Source organism: Dermacentor silvarum, chromosome 8, assembly GCF_013339745.2.
Source record: "Dermacentor silvarum isolate Dsil-2018 chromosome 8, BIME_Dsil_1.4, whole genome shotgun sequence".
NCBI lineage: Eukaryota > Metazoa > Arthropoda > Arachnida > Ixodida > Ixodidae > Dermacentor > Dermacentor silvarum.
This window is the reverse complement of record NC_051161.1, coordinates 90820677-90841675: the sequence shown is the minus strand read 5'-3', so window position 1 is coordinate 90841675 and position 20999 is coordinate 90820677. Positions and strand designations below refer to the sequence as shown.

Genomic DNA, 20999 nt, shown 5'->3' with positions numbered 1-20999 from the left:
AAGAGATAATATAATTGCTAATAATTCTGCCTAAAATATAGATGTAAAATCAGGCCGTCGCATTGAATAAGACCAGGATAGCGCCTCAGAAAAAAAAAAACCTACACCCGCTTTCTCGTCACACACTGATGCATCCGTCGCTATTACAGTATTGATTTTCATTTGCACTAAATGATCTTGCAGTAATCCGCTTAGATATTTAGTTGGCAGGAGTTTAGCATTGGAAGAAAATATGTCATCAAATTCAATTCTAGTAGCATTTACGGGTTTTTTGAGGGGAATGATGTCGCGTATCTGAACCTTTAATGGTTCTATAGTTGAGTTTGCACAAAAAGAACCTGCGGGTTGTATAGGCGGGAAGACACCCCAAAAAAGTTTTCTTCTTCCTTCTCTTCTCCCACTCCTTCTCCTCTTCTTTTTGTGCACAGGCGTACTGTTACAATATTGAAGATGTCGCTGAAACAACGGCTGACGTCAGTGCCAGGAGAAGAAAATTTTGCCACCGAAAGAAAGCTGATCGATATGTGTAAGGAGCCCTCAGTCTGAGGTTCCACTGGCTGCTTTCATGAGCACTCTATCAATGGAAGCTGCCAGGTGCTCTTCATCATTCCGTATATATTTAGATGCTGGTCTGCCATTCTGGGGAGGGTATGCCGACGCCAAAGAAACGACGCCAACAAAATAGCGCGCCTAAACGGGAAAATGTTAATAAAGCATCGCTGTCATTTTGTATGATCTAGGACAAAATGTAAGAGCAATGTCGTGGCCGGCTTCCTGAATCTAGGCGCTTCAAAAGGAAGAAAGCGGTTAGCATTTCTTATCAACGAGAAGAAAACATGTAAATCAGTATTTCTTGGCCCTGCTAGTCAGCTTTACACTATACAGCCTGCATTATGTAGCTTCCTGGAGAGCAAATGAGAAAGCTAAGCAACGCGGATATACGAGCCCTTGTACAGGAAGTGACATTGAACCAACCCCGCTTCGCGCTTAGAACGGCTAAGTATACTTAGTCAGTGACCTTGTTTACTGGTATCATATGCCTCTGCGCCGAACGGCATCGGTTGAGAACAAAGTCTGCCGCCCACAAGCAGAAGCACGCGTGCTCAAACAAACGGATTCCCAGAGCCGCATACTCAAGATACTCGATTGACTGTCCGAGAATTAGCGCGACTTTAGAATCGTCAATGTATACATGATCTCGTGTTTACCCATGCAAACACAAAACAGTGCTCGCAAACGAACAAGCACCCACTTTTAAGGGCGCAGACGCCGGTCTATATATAGATATACTGGGGGTACCACGTAACTTGAGTCAAATTGACAGACAGACAGACAAAGAACTTTATTATAGGTCCTGAGAAGCCCTGCCCTAGGGCAGAGCTGCGGGCCGCTCCCACGTGGGGACGGGTAGGCCGAGCCTAACCGCCGCATCGTGGGCTCTCTGGACAGCCCAAGTTTGTCGTGACAGGTCTGAGCTCTGGATGGATTATTTTTGTACAAAAATTTGTTCATCAAGTGCTAGAACGCGTTGTACGGCTGTTATTCGCTATATTTCCCACTGTCATGAAAAGACTCTACGTCACGACGTCTTTGCATTTGGTGGAAATTGTTATGTGCAAGGTGGGGTTACGTGCAATGTGTGGCGAAAAGATAGTGTTTCGAAATTAAAAAGGAGCTTCGCAAATCATAACCGAACCGTCGTTTTCTTCCTATTTTCATGTGTTGTGTTAGGCGCCTGTGGTGTCCAATGTGAATAAATGAGTCACCGGGTTTATATTCGCAGATTTAGGGGGAACGTTATGGGTGATGTGTACGCAAAGTCAAATTGAAAAAAAATATGCAAATGCCACGTAGCTGGACCGAAGCAAGGTAATGTTATTTGCCGTTGCTTGGAGATACTTATATTATTTCTTGCATTCCATCTAATGACATAATTCACATTAATTAAATAATAAACGTCCCGAATATTATAATTACATCAAAAGTGTCAGCGAGAATATTGTAGAGCAACATGAAAAACTACTGATACTGTTGCTCAACACGGGCTACATAAAAGTGTTTTTCCAAGCATGAGAGAAAGCCGCGAATGCACGCACGATTGCCGCCTGACTGACCACTGGAGGAAGTTTGCGTGCATTCGCTTTTTTTAAGTGTTCCGCGAAACCCCGCGAGCATTAAACGATGAACTCGGCGAACTAAACAAGCAACTTATTTAGCTTTAACTTATTTAGTAATTAAATGACAAGCGGGAGCAGCAGCAGATGTATTGGCCACAAAACCTGAAGGCTTCGTCGTTATCGTCTTACCGCACGTGGGGGTCATATTCTCGCCAATGCGAATTTTCTTTTTTTCTTTTTTAAACGAGCTCTTATTTCTTAACTCCATAAAGGTACATTTCAAGAACACACACTGACCTTGCCAAAGCAAGTGCCACGGTCTTGTTTGGGACCATACATTAACCTTTCCTCACCTGGTCAACAATAATTTTGACCTACTGTATCTCGCATACTTTTAGAGAGACCGTTTAATATAATCAATTGGTAAGTGTTTGAGCAAAGTAAAGAATAACTAAAGCAATAATACCATTCTAGGTCAAGTCTTTCTTATCTTGCCAGTTAAAGGGTTAAAAGCGCGCGGGTAAAGGATAGTCTTGGCTGGATATTCCTTAATTAAATGTAAGAAGAGTTGGGCGAATTGGTGCGGTAACTAAACAACTTCAAAAACACGCAAAAAAGAAGAAACAAATAGTAACTAAGTGCTCGAAAGCATAGTAGTCTGCGGGAATCAGTGCCAATGCGTGAGTCGTATGTGGGACACCGTTTTAAACTGCGTGGCTTAGTCACAAGCAACTGAAATTTGTTATGCCACTGCTCGAAAAAAAAAAAAAAAAACTGGAGCCAGATTCACAAAGATTTTCTTACGTAAGTGCTCTTTGGCATTGGGCGGCCGCCTTAGATCATAATATGTCTTACATGCGAAATGGCTGAAACTAGTTCTTACGAACAATTCCAGCGTAAGAAGTTTTTGTGGATTCGGGCCTATAGCTTCGCTAGAATTTGGGCAGTGCTTCTGCAAGGTCGCACAACCCTACAGTGTTTTATTTGCCTGTGGAAAAATAACCTATACACTTTACTGATTCCTATGGTGGATTTTAACGATGTGCTATATATACCTGAAATATACCTGTCCGAACATTGTTACTTCTCTTCGGAGTGGGCTCTGCATCGACGGAGAGAACTCCGCGATAGCTTCTGGGAGTAAATTGTTTCAAGGCAGCAAAGCCATACAGCGATACTGTGGTATAAAAGGCGCTGAAACGCCACTGGTTTCTCACTTCTTCGCTCTACCTAGTTCTCCATCTGCGTGCACACCACAAAAAAAGCACTCGCACATATGGTCACCGTTAAAAATCTCAGGCTACCGGAGGAACGAGACTTCGTTCTGCCGACGCACACTCATGTCCAATCAAGTGAATCTGCAGCTTCCGGCTGCTGACATCCACAGAAAGGTACCTGTTCCTCGCACGTTTAATTAATTTCATGACAAAAGTAAAGTGAAAACAGTGTCCATGTGAGACGATCATCATCAGCGTTACCATGGCCTGCGGCTGCTGGTTTGGCTGGGAGGAGGTCTTTCCGTCTTTTCAACCATCCAGGCCGTGAGTACAGTTCCAAATTTTAATACTCCACCAGCATAAAGGTCTCAGGAATCTTCCGTAACAAAAATGAGCTCTCTACATCTAGTAAAGCATAGATATCACTCATTTTCATCTCACATTGTGTCCTACTGGCGGCCATTGCCTACCTTGGATGTTCAAACAGCCATTACATCCTACTCACAGCAGTTTTCTGAGAGGCAAAGCTGCCAAAAGATGTCCTGGGACCTAAAGAAGCAAGTGTGATCATTGAGAATCAGGGAGAATCTTTTTCCGAACAAGAATCGCCTCGGTATCGTCACTGGTTTCCCGCCAACACGGGCGCCGCCATATTGGAGGAGGCGAGCCCATTGGACTAAAACGGTTGTAACTCAGCGAGTTTTTGTCTTACGAAGACGATTCTCATAGTAAAATAATCAGAAAATGAGAAGATATTCGTAGAAAAAAAATGGGAGTGTCGCAGATACAGTGCAAATTGAGAAACCGCACCTCCCCCCTGCTAAGTGAAGACACCTGACACTTCACTGTGGCTTTACCTAACGTTCGGAACCCGAAAAATTTGGCAGAACTCGTGTTTTTTTTTCACCTAAAATTGCTTAGCAAGTTTAAAATTGAATCCCGTGTGATTCAATGGTGCTAGCGTGCGTTAAATAAGCCGCTAGATATGACGGAAAATTATTTTCTGCTAAAAAGGACATGTTTCTAAAAAAATGTTCAAGTTTCACCCGCAAGGCGAAGCATCGATTGCGATAGCAAATCAATAGACAGCTATGCAAAGTAAGGATAGTAGTTTTATTGTCCGTATAAACTTGTAAACGTGCACATACTAACTAAATGAACAAACATGGTGTCACGCGCGCACAATCGAACATGAACACATTTAACTCGATGACCGCGGAAACTCGATGTCAAAACGGTGGAGTGAGGAAGCGCTGCAATATATAGCGGCGAGCGAATTGACTTTCGTGCGGCCTCTCGGTTTAACGCGAACTAAGTAATGGAGAGAACACAGCGCACTCGAAGCTATCAGTACTCGGCGCACTCTGCTCCCATCGCAGATCGCTTTCAAGATACAGCGGCCCTGCGGCGCCCGCCCGGGCAGCCCGGAGTAGAACACGCCTCCCCACTCCATACCCTCGCCACGGAGCGTTGCGTGCGACGAAAGACGGCGCGCTTCCTCCCCGGTTCCCTCCCTTGCGTGTGCGAGATTGAGCCGCAATCGTCGGCTCACGCTCGCACGCTTTCACTCGCACATACAGCATACTGCGCGCGGCGACGATTTTATCGCCCTTGGACTTTATACGGAACCTCACGGCGGTGACGACGGCGACGACGACAGAAGAAATGTCGCTGGAGTGTACATATAATTGACATCGCAATAAATATAGAAGTAAAAGTTGGAAATACAATGTCATTACTCTTTTAACGTATTCTCCTTTGCCACCACTTCATTTTCTTGTGCACCAATATGATTTTTCTACTAACCCTACTGACTAGTCCTGTTTCAATGGCATGGCACCACCAAGCCAAACCTGATCCTTTCGACTCAAGAATGACCCTAAACGCGCCTGCTAGTCAACTTTAAGAGTTCGTGCTTGACGAGCATTGGGGACATGTTATTGATGTGATGTGATCACCACGATTCTGTTTCGCTGTGTAGTGCAGAAAGGCTGGAAATGCATTCACCGGCGTCGTTAGATTATTATATACATGCGAGCCAAGCAATGGGGAAGAAAAAACTGAGTATGGTGGTTTAGCGGTGACGTTGACGGTTGGTGACGATATTGCTAGAGCCAGTGCTGATGATGACAGTTTTTCTCTGCACACGGACGCAATCCTGGGGAACATAGCCCTTAACAGCTTCGCTGTAAAAATGAAATAATGTAATCGCATGCATCGCTGTGGGATGCTGGGACTGCAACAATGAGGTTGCGTATTTGTTTCCATTATCCAATGGGCATAGCTGTCTGAAGCGTTAGGGATGAGCCTGGCCTCCCTTTGCACCTTGTGCCTAAATTATTCCGAGTTTCAGGGCACGGCCACAGCAGGGGATAAGAGTCCGTCGAAGGCGCAGGAGTCCGGAATTTAAGGACACGTTCCGCGGTTCTAACTTGTATACCTCCATGCCCGAGTGATAACAACCGTCAAGAAATACCCAGCCAGTAGCCTTCGCAGACATGCTTCGTCCATGTGGGAAAGGTTTCGGGAAAGAAGCAGGACACGCCGAGGTGCACATGTGCGTCATCATAGAATGGACTTCTGGTTGTTGTTATAATGCTTTTGTTTGCAACCACCAGCCTCGACCTATGTCACGTGTGCTCAAAGGGGTATACGTGAAATGGTCTTCTGGGCTCGGAGGAGAGCTCTACGTTCAGAATATATGGATGCTCGTGGAGTCTCAGGAAAAGGATTACCAATGAGCCATTTGGTCGGCCAAATTGTTGAGCAGACTCCAACCCCGTGTCCGAATCCAATGCTCTGTAGTGCTGAGGTGCGACGGCCTATTTGGACTATGTATTCGATGGCACAGGTTCTTGCTTCGTGCGCATTGCACATAATGACGCATTACTGTCTAGTCCCGCCGTTTGCAACTGCGCGCGCAGTCAGCCATGATCATTGAAGAAGAAGTGAACCCTGCTGCTCGTTGGTGGGTCAGGATGAGACTGCGTTGGCAACGCAAACCCCTCGCTGCTTCTCTGCTCACTACGTTGGTTCTTTTCAGCCAAGAAATGCAGGCCGGTAAGTTTGGCAGTTCCTACTATAAAAAGAAATTATGGCACTGACCGATTTCAGAGGCGAAGTAGGTGAATGCCGACGCTGCGCAATTGGTCACCCTTTCCAGCGCTTCTCGCGATAGATTCAGGGTTTTACACTAAAGCAGTACTGCGATTCGTCTGTGTAGCAGTTGTGATGTAAGTTCCGTTGGTGCCGTTGGTGCCATTGCGGTTTTTGAGAGAACGTTGGGTCGTCCTTCCGCGGAGGGGATTGAAAGCGCAGAGGAGGTAGCCTTACCGCGGTCGCCGTCTTCGCTGCTCGCATACTAACCACTGTCGCAAGTTGAGGCTGTCCTGACACCGCGCGTTGTGAAAAGTTCGGAATACGTCAGCACACTACGGCTCCACAAGTTTATCTGTTGTCCGTAACTCCGGAATAAAGTCAATTGGCGCTACCAGTCAGCTATATAACTGTACAGTTTGCTACAAAAATAATAGAGGAACCTCTAGCACTTTATTGTCTGCAGGAGCTTCAAGTGTGGTGGTTCAGTCAGCATGCATGGCATATGAATTTGCTTAAAGTTCGACTGATTTTTAGCTTCGAATGACTTTGTGACTGTGTTATAAATCCAACAATTCGCAATAATCATGCCTGTGCTCAGAATCTATTTGCCTTCTTGTGTTTAGAAAAATATTATTGGTTTGAAATTGAGAAGGATAAAGCTTAATAACACCGCAAGAACGTCTGAAGCCACAAGGGCGAAGATTAGACAAATCCATGTGCTAGCCATCATTACCATGGTATGGTTGAACAACTCCAGCGCCAGAGTTTTCTCTAATAATTTTCTTTTATTGCGATAGCAATTACATGGACACTCAAAAGCAGATTTCTGCCGTCGGCGTCGCCGTCGTCGTCGCCGTCGCCGTCGTCGTCGCCGTCGCCGTCGCCGTGAGGTTCCGTATGACGTCAATGGAGATGAAATCGTCGCCGCGCGCCGAACGCTGTATGTGCGAGTGAAAGGGCGCGAGGGGCGCGCGCTTTCACGGGGAGTGAACGCACGGCGGAGAACAAACGCGCGTTCTGCGCCGTGCTCGCTTAAGGGCTGCAGAAGTAGGCGTCTCTTTCCTCCTTTACAATCACCATATATGTAGAGCCATAGCCTCCTATATATATATATATATAGGAGGCTATGGTAGAGCAAACGCGCCTTCTTCCGACGCGTGAGAGGCCGTGGGGGAGGGAAGGGAGGCGACGTTTAGCGGCGGCACCAAGTGCCTATTTATATCAGAGGCTCCCGCAACAGTCACCAACGCCGCACGCATTTTGAGCGAACGCGGGCAAAACGCCGACGGCGTCGACAACAGTTCTGCGTGTTGCCGGTGCTGCTGCATGTCCAAGTTTATACAGCTGATAAAGCTAATATCATTACTCCGTATAGCTATCTACAAATTTGCTATCGCTATTGATGCTTCGCCTGTCAGGTGAAACTGCGACAACTTTTAACACGAAAGTGTTTTATGCCGGGGTCCACCAAGACTTCACTGACGTATTTCCGTCACGGAAATACGTCATAGAACATAATACAAAGAAAGAAACCAGAAGAAAAAGTTCCACAAACATGCAAAATTTGGAAATCGAACCCACGACCTCTCGGTCCGCGACGATAGATCGCCGAGCGTTTAACCCATTGCGCCACAAACGCATTTGCAGAGAGCTACACAGACGCGCCTTATATATCTAACACTCCTCCATGTACCCGCGCTCTTGCTCGGGGCGGTGCCGCCGCCTACGAGCAGAAAAGAGAAGTACTGCATTATGACACTAACGCGCACCGACAGTGAACGCTTCGGTGGTCTCAGCACTACGACGCCTCGATGCCAGCATTCGAAGGGACGCTGGCATCAAAAAGCACTACCAACGCCACCTAGGTGGCGTTGGTAGTGCGTTCACCGTACTCAGCACAGCGGAGCGTGGCCTCCGCAATTAGCTCTGAAAATGTTTCTGAAGTTGATCGCTTTTTTTAATTTTATGGCTATAACAACATTGGTGGCGACCTTTACAAACACCAGTGTCCCGTGTCGCGGCAGCTTACTTGCCACAATAGCTCTGTAGCTATAGCGTTCGGCTCTTGGAGCCGAATTCACAAAGCTTTATGTTTGCAAATACTATTTCCCATTGGCCGACCGCCTTCCTTTAATGATATGTCAAGCATCATGATTGGCTGAAATTTCGTCTTACGGGCAATTCTAGGGTAAGAGCTTTTTTGTGAATGCCGTCCCTGAATACGAGGTAGCGGTTGCGATCTCGGCCGAGGCAACTAGATTATGACTGGCGAGGAGAGCAAGATTGCTGTCTTTAAACTTAGACTCAGGAACTCGGTGGAGAAATCCCAGAGCGACAAAACTAAATTGTGTACTATATGCGGCTATCATATTCCCAGGTGCTGTAGCCCCTAACCAATTAGCAGTCGACGACAGAATGAATAAATCAATCAAATTTCATGCCTCGGGAAGTCTGTGGTTTGTGAAATGCATGACTCTTCGTGAATATTTGTAATAAGACGGTTGCCCTGAACTTCATTTCCGTCCATTCTTGCACAGAAGCCATGCATCGCCATTACTTCACTCGTGAGGCCTTATTCTTGAAATGAGTGCACTTGAATTTTCTCATAAATCCACAACTGGCACGCGCTAGTCCACCATGAATAACGCACCAGCGCTTTCTAAAGCAATCCGTCTGGTATTAGCAGTGAACGCTAGTGTACATGCAGACAAGTATGTGTACAAGTACGCAGACAAGTATATGTAGACAAGTACTTGACACTTAGTGTATCGAGTAAATAATCACGGTATCGGCACCACGAAATCCACGACCTCCCAAAGCAGCTAGGAGCGGCATCCTCTGTGCTCACGGCCAGCTCCAGCATGGCAAAAATAAAAATAAACATATTGCGTACCTTGTAGATATGACTGGGAGGCAACTAAGTATAGAAATACGTTCGATTGCAAGATGTATTCATAAAAAAACAGAGGAACTTGAACAATGCAACATACGGCGGAATCTCTCCACTGCACATGTTGGCTTATGCGGCAGTGTTATAGCTAACGCGAAATGGTCAAAAATTAGAGTAGAATAAAGAACTCAGTGAATTGTACATTGTTGCATGAAGGTAAGCAGAACACATGGCAGCAAAGAGTGTTATTCTTCACCCCCAATTGTGGGTTTCGTTGGTTGCCTTCTCGATAACAAACGAGCGCAAAAAATTACACTGCTGTAGCCATTCGAGTTGCGTACTTCTTTATCCAGTTTAGTCCATATCAGCGCTGCACTAATCTCGTTATTCTACTCACCCTCCATGGCGTCCACTGAAAGTACAATAAGTCGGCGACGTAAACTGGGTGCAATACTTCGCCTGTTCACGTGCGAGTGAACTGAACCAAACCAGCGTCAAACTTGTCACTGATTTCAGTGTCGCAACACGCCAAATAATAAAACGGATCGCGTGGGCCTCGTTTCAGATCCAGTGTTACCGAGCCAAACATAATTACGTATCTCAGTGCGTAGAGTGCAAAACGAACAGGCGACGCTGCTGTTGGGTCTCACTTTGCTGTGGTAAAGTAGGCTTTACTCATCAGTGGTATAAAATGCGCGGTTTCCTTGGCTTACGCAGCGCGGGTGTTGAACCGCTTCGTGCGCCACTACGAGCCGCTGTCGTACGAGCCCGTCGGCGTGCGCGGCTTGGGACGCTGGAAGCGATCGGCCGCCGCTCATCGACACGACAGCAGCAGGCCACGCACGGTGCAGGTCGCCTTCAAGGCCCACGGCAGGTCAGCGTCTCTCTCTCTCGCACTGTCCATTCGTGCTTATTGATTTCCTTTAAGGAGAGATAGTTCTCGTGGATCGAAAGCCAACTAAACTGAAGCGCTACCACGTGATCTTTATAGAATCACCTTGCTCCTTTCTTTTTCAGTCCTTCATTTCGCACCCTTATCTTTCGTTATTTCTTATTTTTATACGTTTGCTTGCATGTAGACTGCAAACGCTAGAGCAAAGGGAATGTTCACTACTTCATCAACACCTCCTTCATCCCGACTTAGTCGATACAGCCGCCGGAAAAAATATGGCAATTGATTTTGTTGATTCCCCCAGCTCTAAACTAATTTAGTACTAAGTCAACAGTTGCTGCTCTCACTGTCCAACAACGTTGTTCAGAACTCCTGCAGTCATCGTTAAAACCTTCCTTGGCTGAGCACAATGGAGCAAACATGGTCACGACCAGGAGAAAGTGATGACAGCCCAACGTGGTGGTGATATGAGGATGATGAGGATGACGACGATGACGACGGTGGAATTGTGACTACAACGAAGACAGGACGGCGGACGTCGTGGCGTAGCGAAGGAACGGATGAAACCCTATTTGAGTTTTTAAAGGAGCACTGACGCAGAATTTTCGACTTTTCATATTTTGTGCATTAATATGAATGTCATGGACCTCGAATCCTCCGAAAACATATTGGCAAACTTGAGAGCGCCCTAAAGAGTTTGCTACAATTGCTTCTCTAGAAATCAGTTTTGGTTTCATTTTTCGAGAGGTGCATGATGGCATGACACAGATGGTGGTCACATGGGTGCAGATCATTGCGATGTTTCGGCGCTCACTCCGGCTCGCTCGCTCGTCTGCCGTTTTGCTACCAAAACACCGCGATGATTTGCTTCCACGTGACCACCTTCTCTGCGTCATGTGGTGTGCAAGTTCTGGAAACGCAACTGGAAGTGGTTTATCGGGAACATATTGTAGTAACTTAATAATTGCGTTATGAAGCTCGCCATTATTTTTTTGTAGAGTTTCTGGGTTCACAACACCAATTTAACGCAGAAAATGAAAAATCGGAAATTTCGTGTCAGTCATGCATGGATTCACGGCAAGCCGGCCACTTCGCACAGTAACGAAGCGGAGGTAGGGAGAGATATAGGAAAGCCTGTTTCGAAGTGCTGCTGCACTAAATAGAGAACAAGACACACACAGCATTAAGGGACCAAATCAGCTGTGCTTTTGTAGAATAGAGGGTTCGAACTCCCGCAGCTGAAATGAGATACGCAGATCGCCATCCCCATATAACTTTGGGCTATCCTATCAAGTAAAGCCAGCTATCGTACATTTTTAGAGCCAATCGAAGGATGTCAGCTGAGTAAAAAAAAAAAAAAAAAAAAAAAAAAAACCTCCTAAGTTCTCTTTCTTGCAACATAATGTGCAATACACAGCCACCTTGCTTCCTTCGTATTGATTTGACAAGGAGAGGCAGCATAGTTTGGTAATTTTCTATTTCTTTTCCAACGCTGAACGGGCTCAAATGATATTATTTCGCCGTGTACTTGTAGATTGTCTCGTAACATTGCAACGAACACGACGTTTGACGGGCTCCTGCTGGCACGGCCAACGTTAATCTTGCCTCCATTAATAGACTCATTTAAGTCACGATTATCAGCATGCACCTATAGTAGTCAACTTGCCGAAATTTTGGGTCAGTTGTGAAAGTCGAAGCAAACATAAATGCCGCGTTGCTTTGAACCTGTAGCTTGATTCTGCAAGCGATATGAAATCGTTCAATTTTAATTTTTTTATATTTGTTTTTTAAACAAGCTTTCGTTTGGTGAAACACCTAGGCTGTGGTTCGGATATGCAGTGCATACAGTAAACTATTTCACTTCACAGAAAGTGCTTTTACTCTGTTCAGCCTCCCTGCCTATTCGCGGTTTCGTTATCGCGTACATATATGCACCAATTCGCGCAGTTAGCTCTAACAATGCCACCCGATTTAGTTTTCCATTTCCACAGACACAGCATAGTGAAAACAGCCGAGCCCTCCTTCAAAGAACATCAAGGGAAGGAGGAGACAGAATATATGGATTCGAGAACACCGCGGTTCGCCTAGTCTTAACACAAAAAAAAGCAGAACTGGGGCAGTGAAGCAGTTATGTGTCGCCGAAACGATTCTGACTCACAATATGTTATTAAAGTTCCAGGCGTTTCAGCAAAGGTTTTCACTTACTCCTAGCACAATGCAGTATAGGGACGAGCAGGTTATTTTCTGAGAAGCATATTGCTCACATCTGCGATTATCAAAAATTGGAACCCAACGCCTTTGCTTGTTCTATCCGCTCGTGTTAAGCGATTGCGAGATGTGTAGTTCTGCGTGTTGCCTTGCAGAGAGTTCCGGCTGCAGTTGACCCAGGACCGGTCTGTCTTCTCCGAGGACTTCTCTCTGGTGACGAGCCGAGGGCGCGTTCAGCCCAAGCTCGACCACATCTACTCCGGACACGTTGCAGGTGCTCGCCTGTTTGTGTCTCCCACAGAGTTCTCCTCAGTATATATACTCTTTACTTAAATGGTTTGCACGGGCCACATATTATATTCGATATTACTTTCGTTTGAATTCATTTCATTTTCAATGTTTGGACTAAGTGGTCGACACAGACAAGAACAACTAACATAACAGCGTGCACGAACCAGTAACTGAAGGCAAATAGAATGAACTTGGAAACGAACCGTAAGAGAAAGCAGTCCTGGAACAAAGCACAAATTGCGCCTTTAGCTCGTTAGGAGGTTGCGAACGTTCCGATTAGCATTATACTCTCAAACAAAGGCAGTCTAATTATGCCTGAGGATCCAATGTGTGCTGCATGGGCGCGTTCCTAGCAGACTTACTTCAAATCGATCGCTGTCGTACTCTCACAGCTGAGTAACTGAAATGCAAGTATTGTCACTGCACCGACAAAACACTGGGTGAGCGGCGAATACGCAAATATTGAAAGCACGTAGGAGCTTTTCAGCTCCGCCAGGGGATGGTGTATCTTCGGCAAGAGAGTGGAAGCGTGCACTTTTATATACTGCCAGGCACATTACATTTCACACACGCAGGAGCGAAGAGCGCAAGAGGATACAAAAAAAAAAATGAACGTAGCTTGCACTGGAGGCCCATTGCTAAAGCTAGTCCTGGCTTTTGGCCTAGGCTAAGCACTACCAAGTCATTCCCAGCATTTTCCGAAATTTATTGATTATTGATCGATTATCGATTAGCTATTTATTGGCTATCGATTGCCTATTGATGACTGACTAAGGCTTAAGTAGACCCAACCGTGCTTAGATAGACTCAGGTTCGCTAGTTTACAGCGGTATGTGCCATTGCACTTGGGCGCTTTCTGCCTTTCTCCAGTTAGTTTCTTGTTAAAACGTCGCGTTATGCGTTGAAGCACAAAATTAACTGGAACGCCAATGCATTTCTCCGCAAAGTTCGGGAAATTAATATCTTGAAAGTGGTGTCATCCTGAGAATTAATTCCAAGTGAATCCGCCTTGCGAACACTATGGATCCAATTTGTGAATTGCAATATGGACTATCAGGTAATTAGTTAAAAACCTAATTAGTAAGATTTTGTTAATTAGTTGGTTATGCATTTCAATTTCTTGTGCAAGTAATCCGCCTCTAAGATTAGACCAGCTAACTAACTAGGATTGGGCTATCTGCCACAGGCAACCTTAAATAAATCTTGACAGTGTTCGCTGAAACAACCTATATATATATATATATATAACCTTCCGTACATTACGGCACATATTGAAATTTCCGAATTGTAGCTGGTAAGCTTGCAAGATATATCCACTTGAAAGGATCTCCATGATGACACCAGGTTTGCGGTATTATTTCCCAAATTGTGTATCGAGATACATTGGTGTTCCAGTTATTTTGTGCTTCAATGCATAAGAGAGCATTTTCTTAAAACAATAGGCGGAATAACAGTGCGTTCTTACGGCAAAGTTGATGGTGTACATCTCCAAAGTGCCGTTGTTTTGGAAAGTTATTACAAGCGGATACGCCTTGCAAACTCACCTGCTCCAATTTGTGAGGCGCTAAGTGAGGCGCTAAGTGACAACGCACGTTGCACAGCGGTTACCAAGGGCAATGTTAAGAGCATATAGACACTGTACTAAGATGTCTTGTTGTTTGTTGCTGCCATGTTGACGCGTGGAGTCTAACCCAGCTAGTTTTTCCAGTGCCTTCGTTACCGCCCGCTCACTTGTTTCCGCCTATACCTCTATGCATCTGTGCCGTCCATGCTTTTCGGCCACCACAATTCTACGGTAACGTCGAAAGTTCCACCGCGGACGGTGCGGTGTCCTCGTTGGGTCGCAGGCGCTCCCGGCAGCCGCGTGGTGGGCTCCCTGGTGGACGGCGTGTTCAGCGGACGCATCTCGCTGGCACCCGGCGACGACGACGGAGACTTCTACGTGGAGCGCGCCAGCCCTTACCTGTCCTCGACCTCGTCCTCGCTCTTCCACTCGCTCATCTACGCCGCTAAGGACGTGAGCTTCGACGGCGCCGGATGCGGAGTGCACCGACACGCGCGAGACATTGCCGTCGGCGCTCGACGCCGACACGGGCGCGGGCCGGCAACGGTGAGCATTCGCGGAGGTATACGCTTACAGACGCTGTTATACTTAACCCGTACACACACCTTAAGTGCCGTTTTACTCGTCCTGCGATTGTGCTGGAGATTACTGGTGGGGGTTCTTTGACTGGGCAAGCTTAATCAGTTATCCTTCCAAGGCATTCGATGTTTGCTCATTACAGCCCACATTTCTGAGGCTCAACCGATGCGTCTGCATTGTCTGGCTAAATTCTGACAGCGGCCGTACTTGGGGACGCGAGTGTAAGAGAGAGGGCGATACAGGCCGCGATGATCCAGTAGCTTTGGCGTTTTGCTGCGAAGCACGAGGGTTTGGGTTGGACACCTGTCTTTGGCGACCGCATTCCGATTAGGGAGTTGGGCTGAGACGCTCGCGTATCAAGCATTAGGTGCAAGTTAAATAACTCCAAGTAGTCCAAATCAATAAAAATCTGTCCACTATGATAGTCTCATGACCTCTGCGTTGCTTTGGGACGTCGCACTTCATGAATGGAATGAAGCTGCATGTTTTCTGGCGCTTGCCTGCAGAAGCCATCTTTATGTATACAGTCAATGAACAATAAGCCCTTTCGAAAAGTACATTAAAGAAAAGACTAAATTAATCTGTATTAGCCATTTTCGTTTACAGCATCAAAAAACTTCGCTATTGCTGTGATAGGAGGATTTATTAGCCAGAAAAGGCGCAACATTGAATGGTGGCAGGGCAGCCTACTTCAAGTTACCGCACCACTTCGCTGTGATGCCGTGGATTTTGATATCGTCAACCCGGGATTAGTTCATTTATTTTTATTCTACATAAAGTTGAACTATATTATATAATAGCCAAATACTAAACTTAAGAAGTTTCTAGAACCTTTATGCACTAAAGGGGCCTCAATACAACAAAGAAAGAAAAAGAGAAGAAAAATTGTAGCCTAGCTGTGTTGTCCCTTTAGCGTACTGCCGATGAAGTTTCCGCGCGATTTTTAAGAAATGACACTCTGACCGTAGTTGCACTTGCAGCGCCACTGCGATGTCAAAGAAAAGCTAATATAAGTATGTAAATAAAATATGCTGTTTTATGATAAGAGTAATTTTGACGTTTGTGTTTTTGCGTTTAATTACAATTTAAAAATTATTCTATTAGCAACAAGCAAGTTGTTGCGCTTCAGTTTGAGTAATCAACTTTACAGCCAAGTTAATCAGTGCTAGGCCTACGAGCCATGAAACAGACAATCGAATTCGGAATCATCGGCGTCCAATGACTCAATCTTCATTACACACGTAGTTGGAGAAAAGCGATAACCGCAGTCACTTCTCTACGAACTCCACGCATTACCACGAGTCGAGCCCAGTTTGGCGCTAGGTTAAAGCCATCGCTTCGATAGGTGCCACCATGTTTTTTTGACGCAAAGCTTTTCGGGCAGTTTTGGGGGCTCCCGCTAAATCAGTGAAATAGCGTGCCCGACGCAAAACGCAAGCGCAGTTAGCGTCTCGCGCATGTGCAGGGACTTCGGCGCTATTCAATTGGGGCCCCAGAACGTTTGGGGCCCCTATTCTAAATCTCTATATTAACGCACAGCGTCGAAATAACCAATGTAACTTATGGTGACATCCAACGACCATGAGTGGCTTATATACCGCTGCGGATAAGCATTAGATACATACCATACGATATTGCCTAAACTATCCATAAACCTAAAATGTGCGCTTCCACATTTTAGGATTTACTCCAGAAGTTCCAGAAAATGTCCTTACTAACCTGGGAAGATAACATCATCATTAAATTAGTCCATTAAATCTCAGGCATGAATATGAGTGGCAGACGTTCGGGCAGTAAAAATTCGGCTCACTTAAATCGGCGCTTGTTGTGTCGGCTGTGCTTAGTCCTTCTAAATGTATTTGCCCCGCCTATACCCCTCTTGTATGTAAAAACGGTCCGTTGCAATTGATTCATCCTATCTATGGGTCGTACTTCACTTTTCTGCATAGCCCACCAATCAGAGGCGAGCCAGACGCTCCGTGAAGGCTGCCGAAATGGCACCTCAGGTATCGCAGGCCCCTGATGCCAACGCCTCAGGCAACGCGCCGGCGGATTCCGGTGCACCTCAGCGGTTGTCCCGTCGACGAACGGCCGATGAACACCCGCAGGGAGATGCTGGTCGTCGCCAGGGCAAGAGCGTGCAGCGCGTGTGTAACATCGAGCTCAGCGTCGACCACACCTTCTACGAGGTGGGCCAGCGGAAACACTCGATGACTTCTGCATTTTGTTCCGTTACAAACACATAAATACTCCGCAAGTATTTAATATCTTCAAGGGAGCACCCGACGTTGCAGTGCCGTGTCAAGGAATTCACATGCGAAAGTATCGAGACTAAACGCATGCGCGTGGAGCGTCCTCCTGTGTCCGAATCCGGGTTGCGAACGTCGTATGTAAAGCTGTACCATTCAGTCCATTATGGCTCCTATGAAGTCTCTATGGAAGCCGCCAGATGGCAGCACACTGTGGCATAGAAGTTCCATAAACAGGAATAATAAAGTGCCTCAGACAGATGTGCGACGTTTTGATAGGCTTCGTCATCCTTGGCGTGTTACTTTTAACGGGTTAGTAGGGTTACGTCGCGTGGTGTCACTGTCGGTTTCGGCTGTCTGTAACAGAAGGTACAGAAAAGGAAATGACCGTTATCATTTCGCACTTCCAGGCAACCTGGTGGAAAAGAGCGGCTTGAAAACGAAGGGGAGGCGTGAGGAGCAGGCGCTAATCGAAGCCAAACGAAGAGTGAGAGAGAGAGAGAGAGAGAGAGAGGGAATGGGGCCGAGTGAGAGCTGGTCTGAAAACCGTAGGTGTGAGCGGCGTGCGTTTTATCCGCTCATCTGTTGCTTGCAACCACTTATTAGACAGTTTTAGCACAGTGCCGCTTACGCTCCGCTCCGCTCAGGTTTCACGCTCTGAGATACTGCAGGGAACTGCGTAGATTTCGAATTTGATAAGCGCGTCTTGCCGAGACGCGAGCGACGCGCTGTCAACTCGGCTGCAAAACGACAAAGGGGCCATGTAGACATGCTGTCACGCTCCGATCAGTCGGCTTTGTAGCGGGGCGAGGGATGCGGTCTTCGTTCCGCTGCAAGTATGAGCGTTGTGCGCAAGAGCACTAGCGTTCCCGCTAAGCGGTTCTGTGGCATATGCCGGTCTGAGCGGAGCGGACAGCAAGCGCTCAGCTAAAGCACTCTATTGTAACCACTGTGCGCGCACAGAGATAGAGAGATTGTGGTGCGCACAAGAACCACGGAAGACGATGGTCAGATGCAGTTTGCTCCAAAGCACGTGAGCGCATTGCTGTTTGCTGTGGAAGCGGTTAAGCATTGGGGCTATGTCGATATGAATTGAACAGCCAAGCTAACGATATCGGCCAAGAGAACACTCTGTGCGCAGGCGCCTACCAGAAGGGATTCTTCGTAGCGCGGGACTGACCGTCGGTTGACGCACCCCCAAATTATAGAAACTATGGGAGTTATTCAAGCAGATCTAAATGTTTCTGCAAGCATAAAAAGTACCTAATATACCGGCTTCCTTCTTTCCATGTTAGTTTGTTATACATGTAGTTCTGATATGCTGGTCGTTGGCGCTGCTATCGACCCTTTTCGTGTCGTCAATTGTGTTTCAAAATTGCCTATTGAGCCTGCACAAACTAGATAGCGCAGGCCTACGCACTCTGATATAAGACGTCATGCTTCCTGGCCTAAAATTGCCACTTCCAAGGCTGGCGTGACGAAAGCGGTGACGTCAAAATAACTGTTCCTTACGCGGGAGCATCGCCATTAGATTCTATGGCAGTCGGGCTAGGCAGCATGACGTCATGATTGGAGTGCGTAGGCCTTGTGCTATCTAGGTGGTGTTGATTGACCACCGATTGTTTCCCGAGGTCATTATAGCCCAATATGGTGCCATACAACGTCGAGTTATGCCAGTTGAAAGGACGGTGGCTGCAGCGAACGGGCGCACAACACGGACTATCAGTACCGTTTCTGGTGCAAATGAGGATTCACACTGTAACGCTGGGCAAGTACGATAGCTATTATTGCGAAAAAATAAGACGAACAGGAAATATCTATCAGCACTCTCTTATAATGCGTACTCTTGCCCCTTCTGTGGTGGCGATGGCATCTCTAGCTTCGTGGCGAAATCAACGTGTTCGTCAAAGGATCCCTGCACTTCTGCGCCGTTGTACGTGTTTTGTTTTCTTTCCCTCTTCAGATGGTATCATCGGACATGTACGGCGACACCACCAAGATTCAAGCGGATATCACGAGCCTGGTGCACACACATGTGGCGTCTGCCACGGAAATATTCGGGAACACAAACTTCAACGGCATCACCGACATCTCGTTTGTCGTTCAACGCTTGCAGGTACTTCATGTGGGCGCCGATGACACTGAACTCTCCTGCTTTGGCGATAAAAGTAATTACCGACCGCAATCAAAATCACACAAGAGCAGCGAAATCTCGCTTTACGCTGGTACTGGCCTGAAAGCCAATTTTGCAATTCTTGCTCCTAATTGCCGAGATTGCCACGGAATAGTGAACCTTTACCTTCCACAAACCTTCGTGATTGTGTCATTAAAGCAGAAGCCGACCGTAGACGTACCAGCGTCTGCGCATATTACTGGAATACCATAAAATGTAGAGGCAAAAAACGGCTGTCATGACGGAATTTTATGAAGGTTTGTTGAAAAAAAAAGCGAAGAAAGAAAGCTTCAAATCCCATATCAGGTAGCAGGCCATAATAGCAATTAAAGGTTTGAATCTTTCTACTTATCAACGCAAGATTACCTGCAGGGTGACATCGCATAATGTTCGCGAAAGTAAGGCCATTTATTTTTATAGACTACGGTCTTTCTTGGGCTACCTAAACGCGAACAGCTTGGTCTGTCTGTCACTCGATTCAACCGCTCGGCCAAAAGCGATTCAACCGCCCGGCCAAAACCAAACAAGCTACTAGCACTGGTGCCACGGGGTCATACACGTCAGCATTATACAGCGCAAAGGAAACCTCAGGCCTATTTGAGGCAAAATATATGTACATCGCCGTGATCCGCAGCATTAACCTAATTAAGAGTCCACGTTGGACTGGTTTTTACGTTAGTAAATGAAAGATCAACGCGTTAGAAATGGTGTCGAAGAGACGCTAGGCGTTAAAAACAAACCGACTGAAGCCGTGGCTCTGTAGGCGGCTTTAAGCCAACAGTAATAAAAGGCCCCAACAGATGGCGCGAGAGCAGGGCGAACGCGGAAAATTTGAATTGAATTCAGGAAAAACCTCCATTGCGTCCATTATGGTACGATTCAGAGGGGAGGGGCAGAAATGATGGGTGGGAGGGCGGAGAAGAGAGGGTGTTACGTATCAGGGGCGGCAGAAGGCTATCGTCTTTCGACGTCATCTGCAGCGAAGCAAGCAGAAATGCGGCCAATTTTTATTTGGAGGTTAGCGATGCAATGCTGGCGGCTGAGTGAAATTTTTATTTTTTCAATGACACACCGTGCAACGCCTGAACGTTTCTAACTCCTGGTGGTTCATCATAACATCAGAAGATCATTACTACCAGCACTGCTGTTCTTTTTTTTTGAATGCATGCTTAAGAATGTGTGCACACTAGTACCTCTCCACCAGCGCGTTTCTTGTGCTGCAGTGTGGGTTGCCAAGCCCGATGCAAACAAAGCCGACAGATCGACACCCAGTGGGTTCGCACTACACCTCAAATAGTGATTCAGGCTGCTCAAAGTGTCGTACAAACCAGCTTTGTGTCATTCTACTTTAATATTCACTATGTTCTTGTGAGAAGATCTTCGCTAGGTAGGGACGAATTGGCTGTAAGGATATTTCCGCAATCAGTGTTTCGCGGGTTATGTTGCCGTTCAGCAATAATACAGATGACCTAAAACAAGTCACTGAGTAACTGAATTCAGTTTTAAAGTCTGTTTTAAAGAATTATATGATGTAGAAAACTGAAATTATGTTCAACAGTCTCACAAGGAAACAATAGGTATAGAGCTACATATGCAGTCGACGTGGTACTTCTGGTGTGAGACGTGCTCGATGACTTCAACACAAGCCCCAAAAGGGATAAGCCACAGCCTGGAAAAACAGGCGGCGGCAAACTCAAAATGGAGAAGAGGAGGAAGAGGA

At 46.4% G+C, this 20999-nt stretch overlaps 1 protein-coding gene across 1 annotated transcript in view; it reads left to right on the top strand.

Moving 5' to 3' along the window:
* The window catches only part of LOC119462270 (disintegrin and metalloproteinase domain-containing protein 10), a 49321-nt gene that overhangs the window by 2025 nt on the left and 26297 nt on the right, over nucleotides 1-20999 (top strand). The window contains exons 3-7 of the mRNA XM_049672912.1: nucleotides 10041-10197; nucleotides 12579-12697; nucleotides 14562-14824; nucleotides 16807-17088; nucleotides 19070-19222. Coding sequence (XP_049528869.1) covers nucleotides 10041-10197; nucleotides 12579-12697; nucleotides 14562-14824; nucleotides 16807-17088; nucleotides 19070-19222 — 974 coding nt within the window. The remainder of the gene's footprint in view (nucleotides 1-10040; nucleotides 10198-12578; nucleotides 12698-14561; nucleotides 14825-16806; nucleotides 17089-19069; nucleotides 19223-20999) is intronic.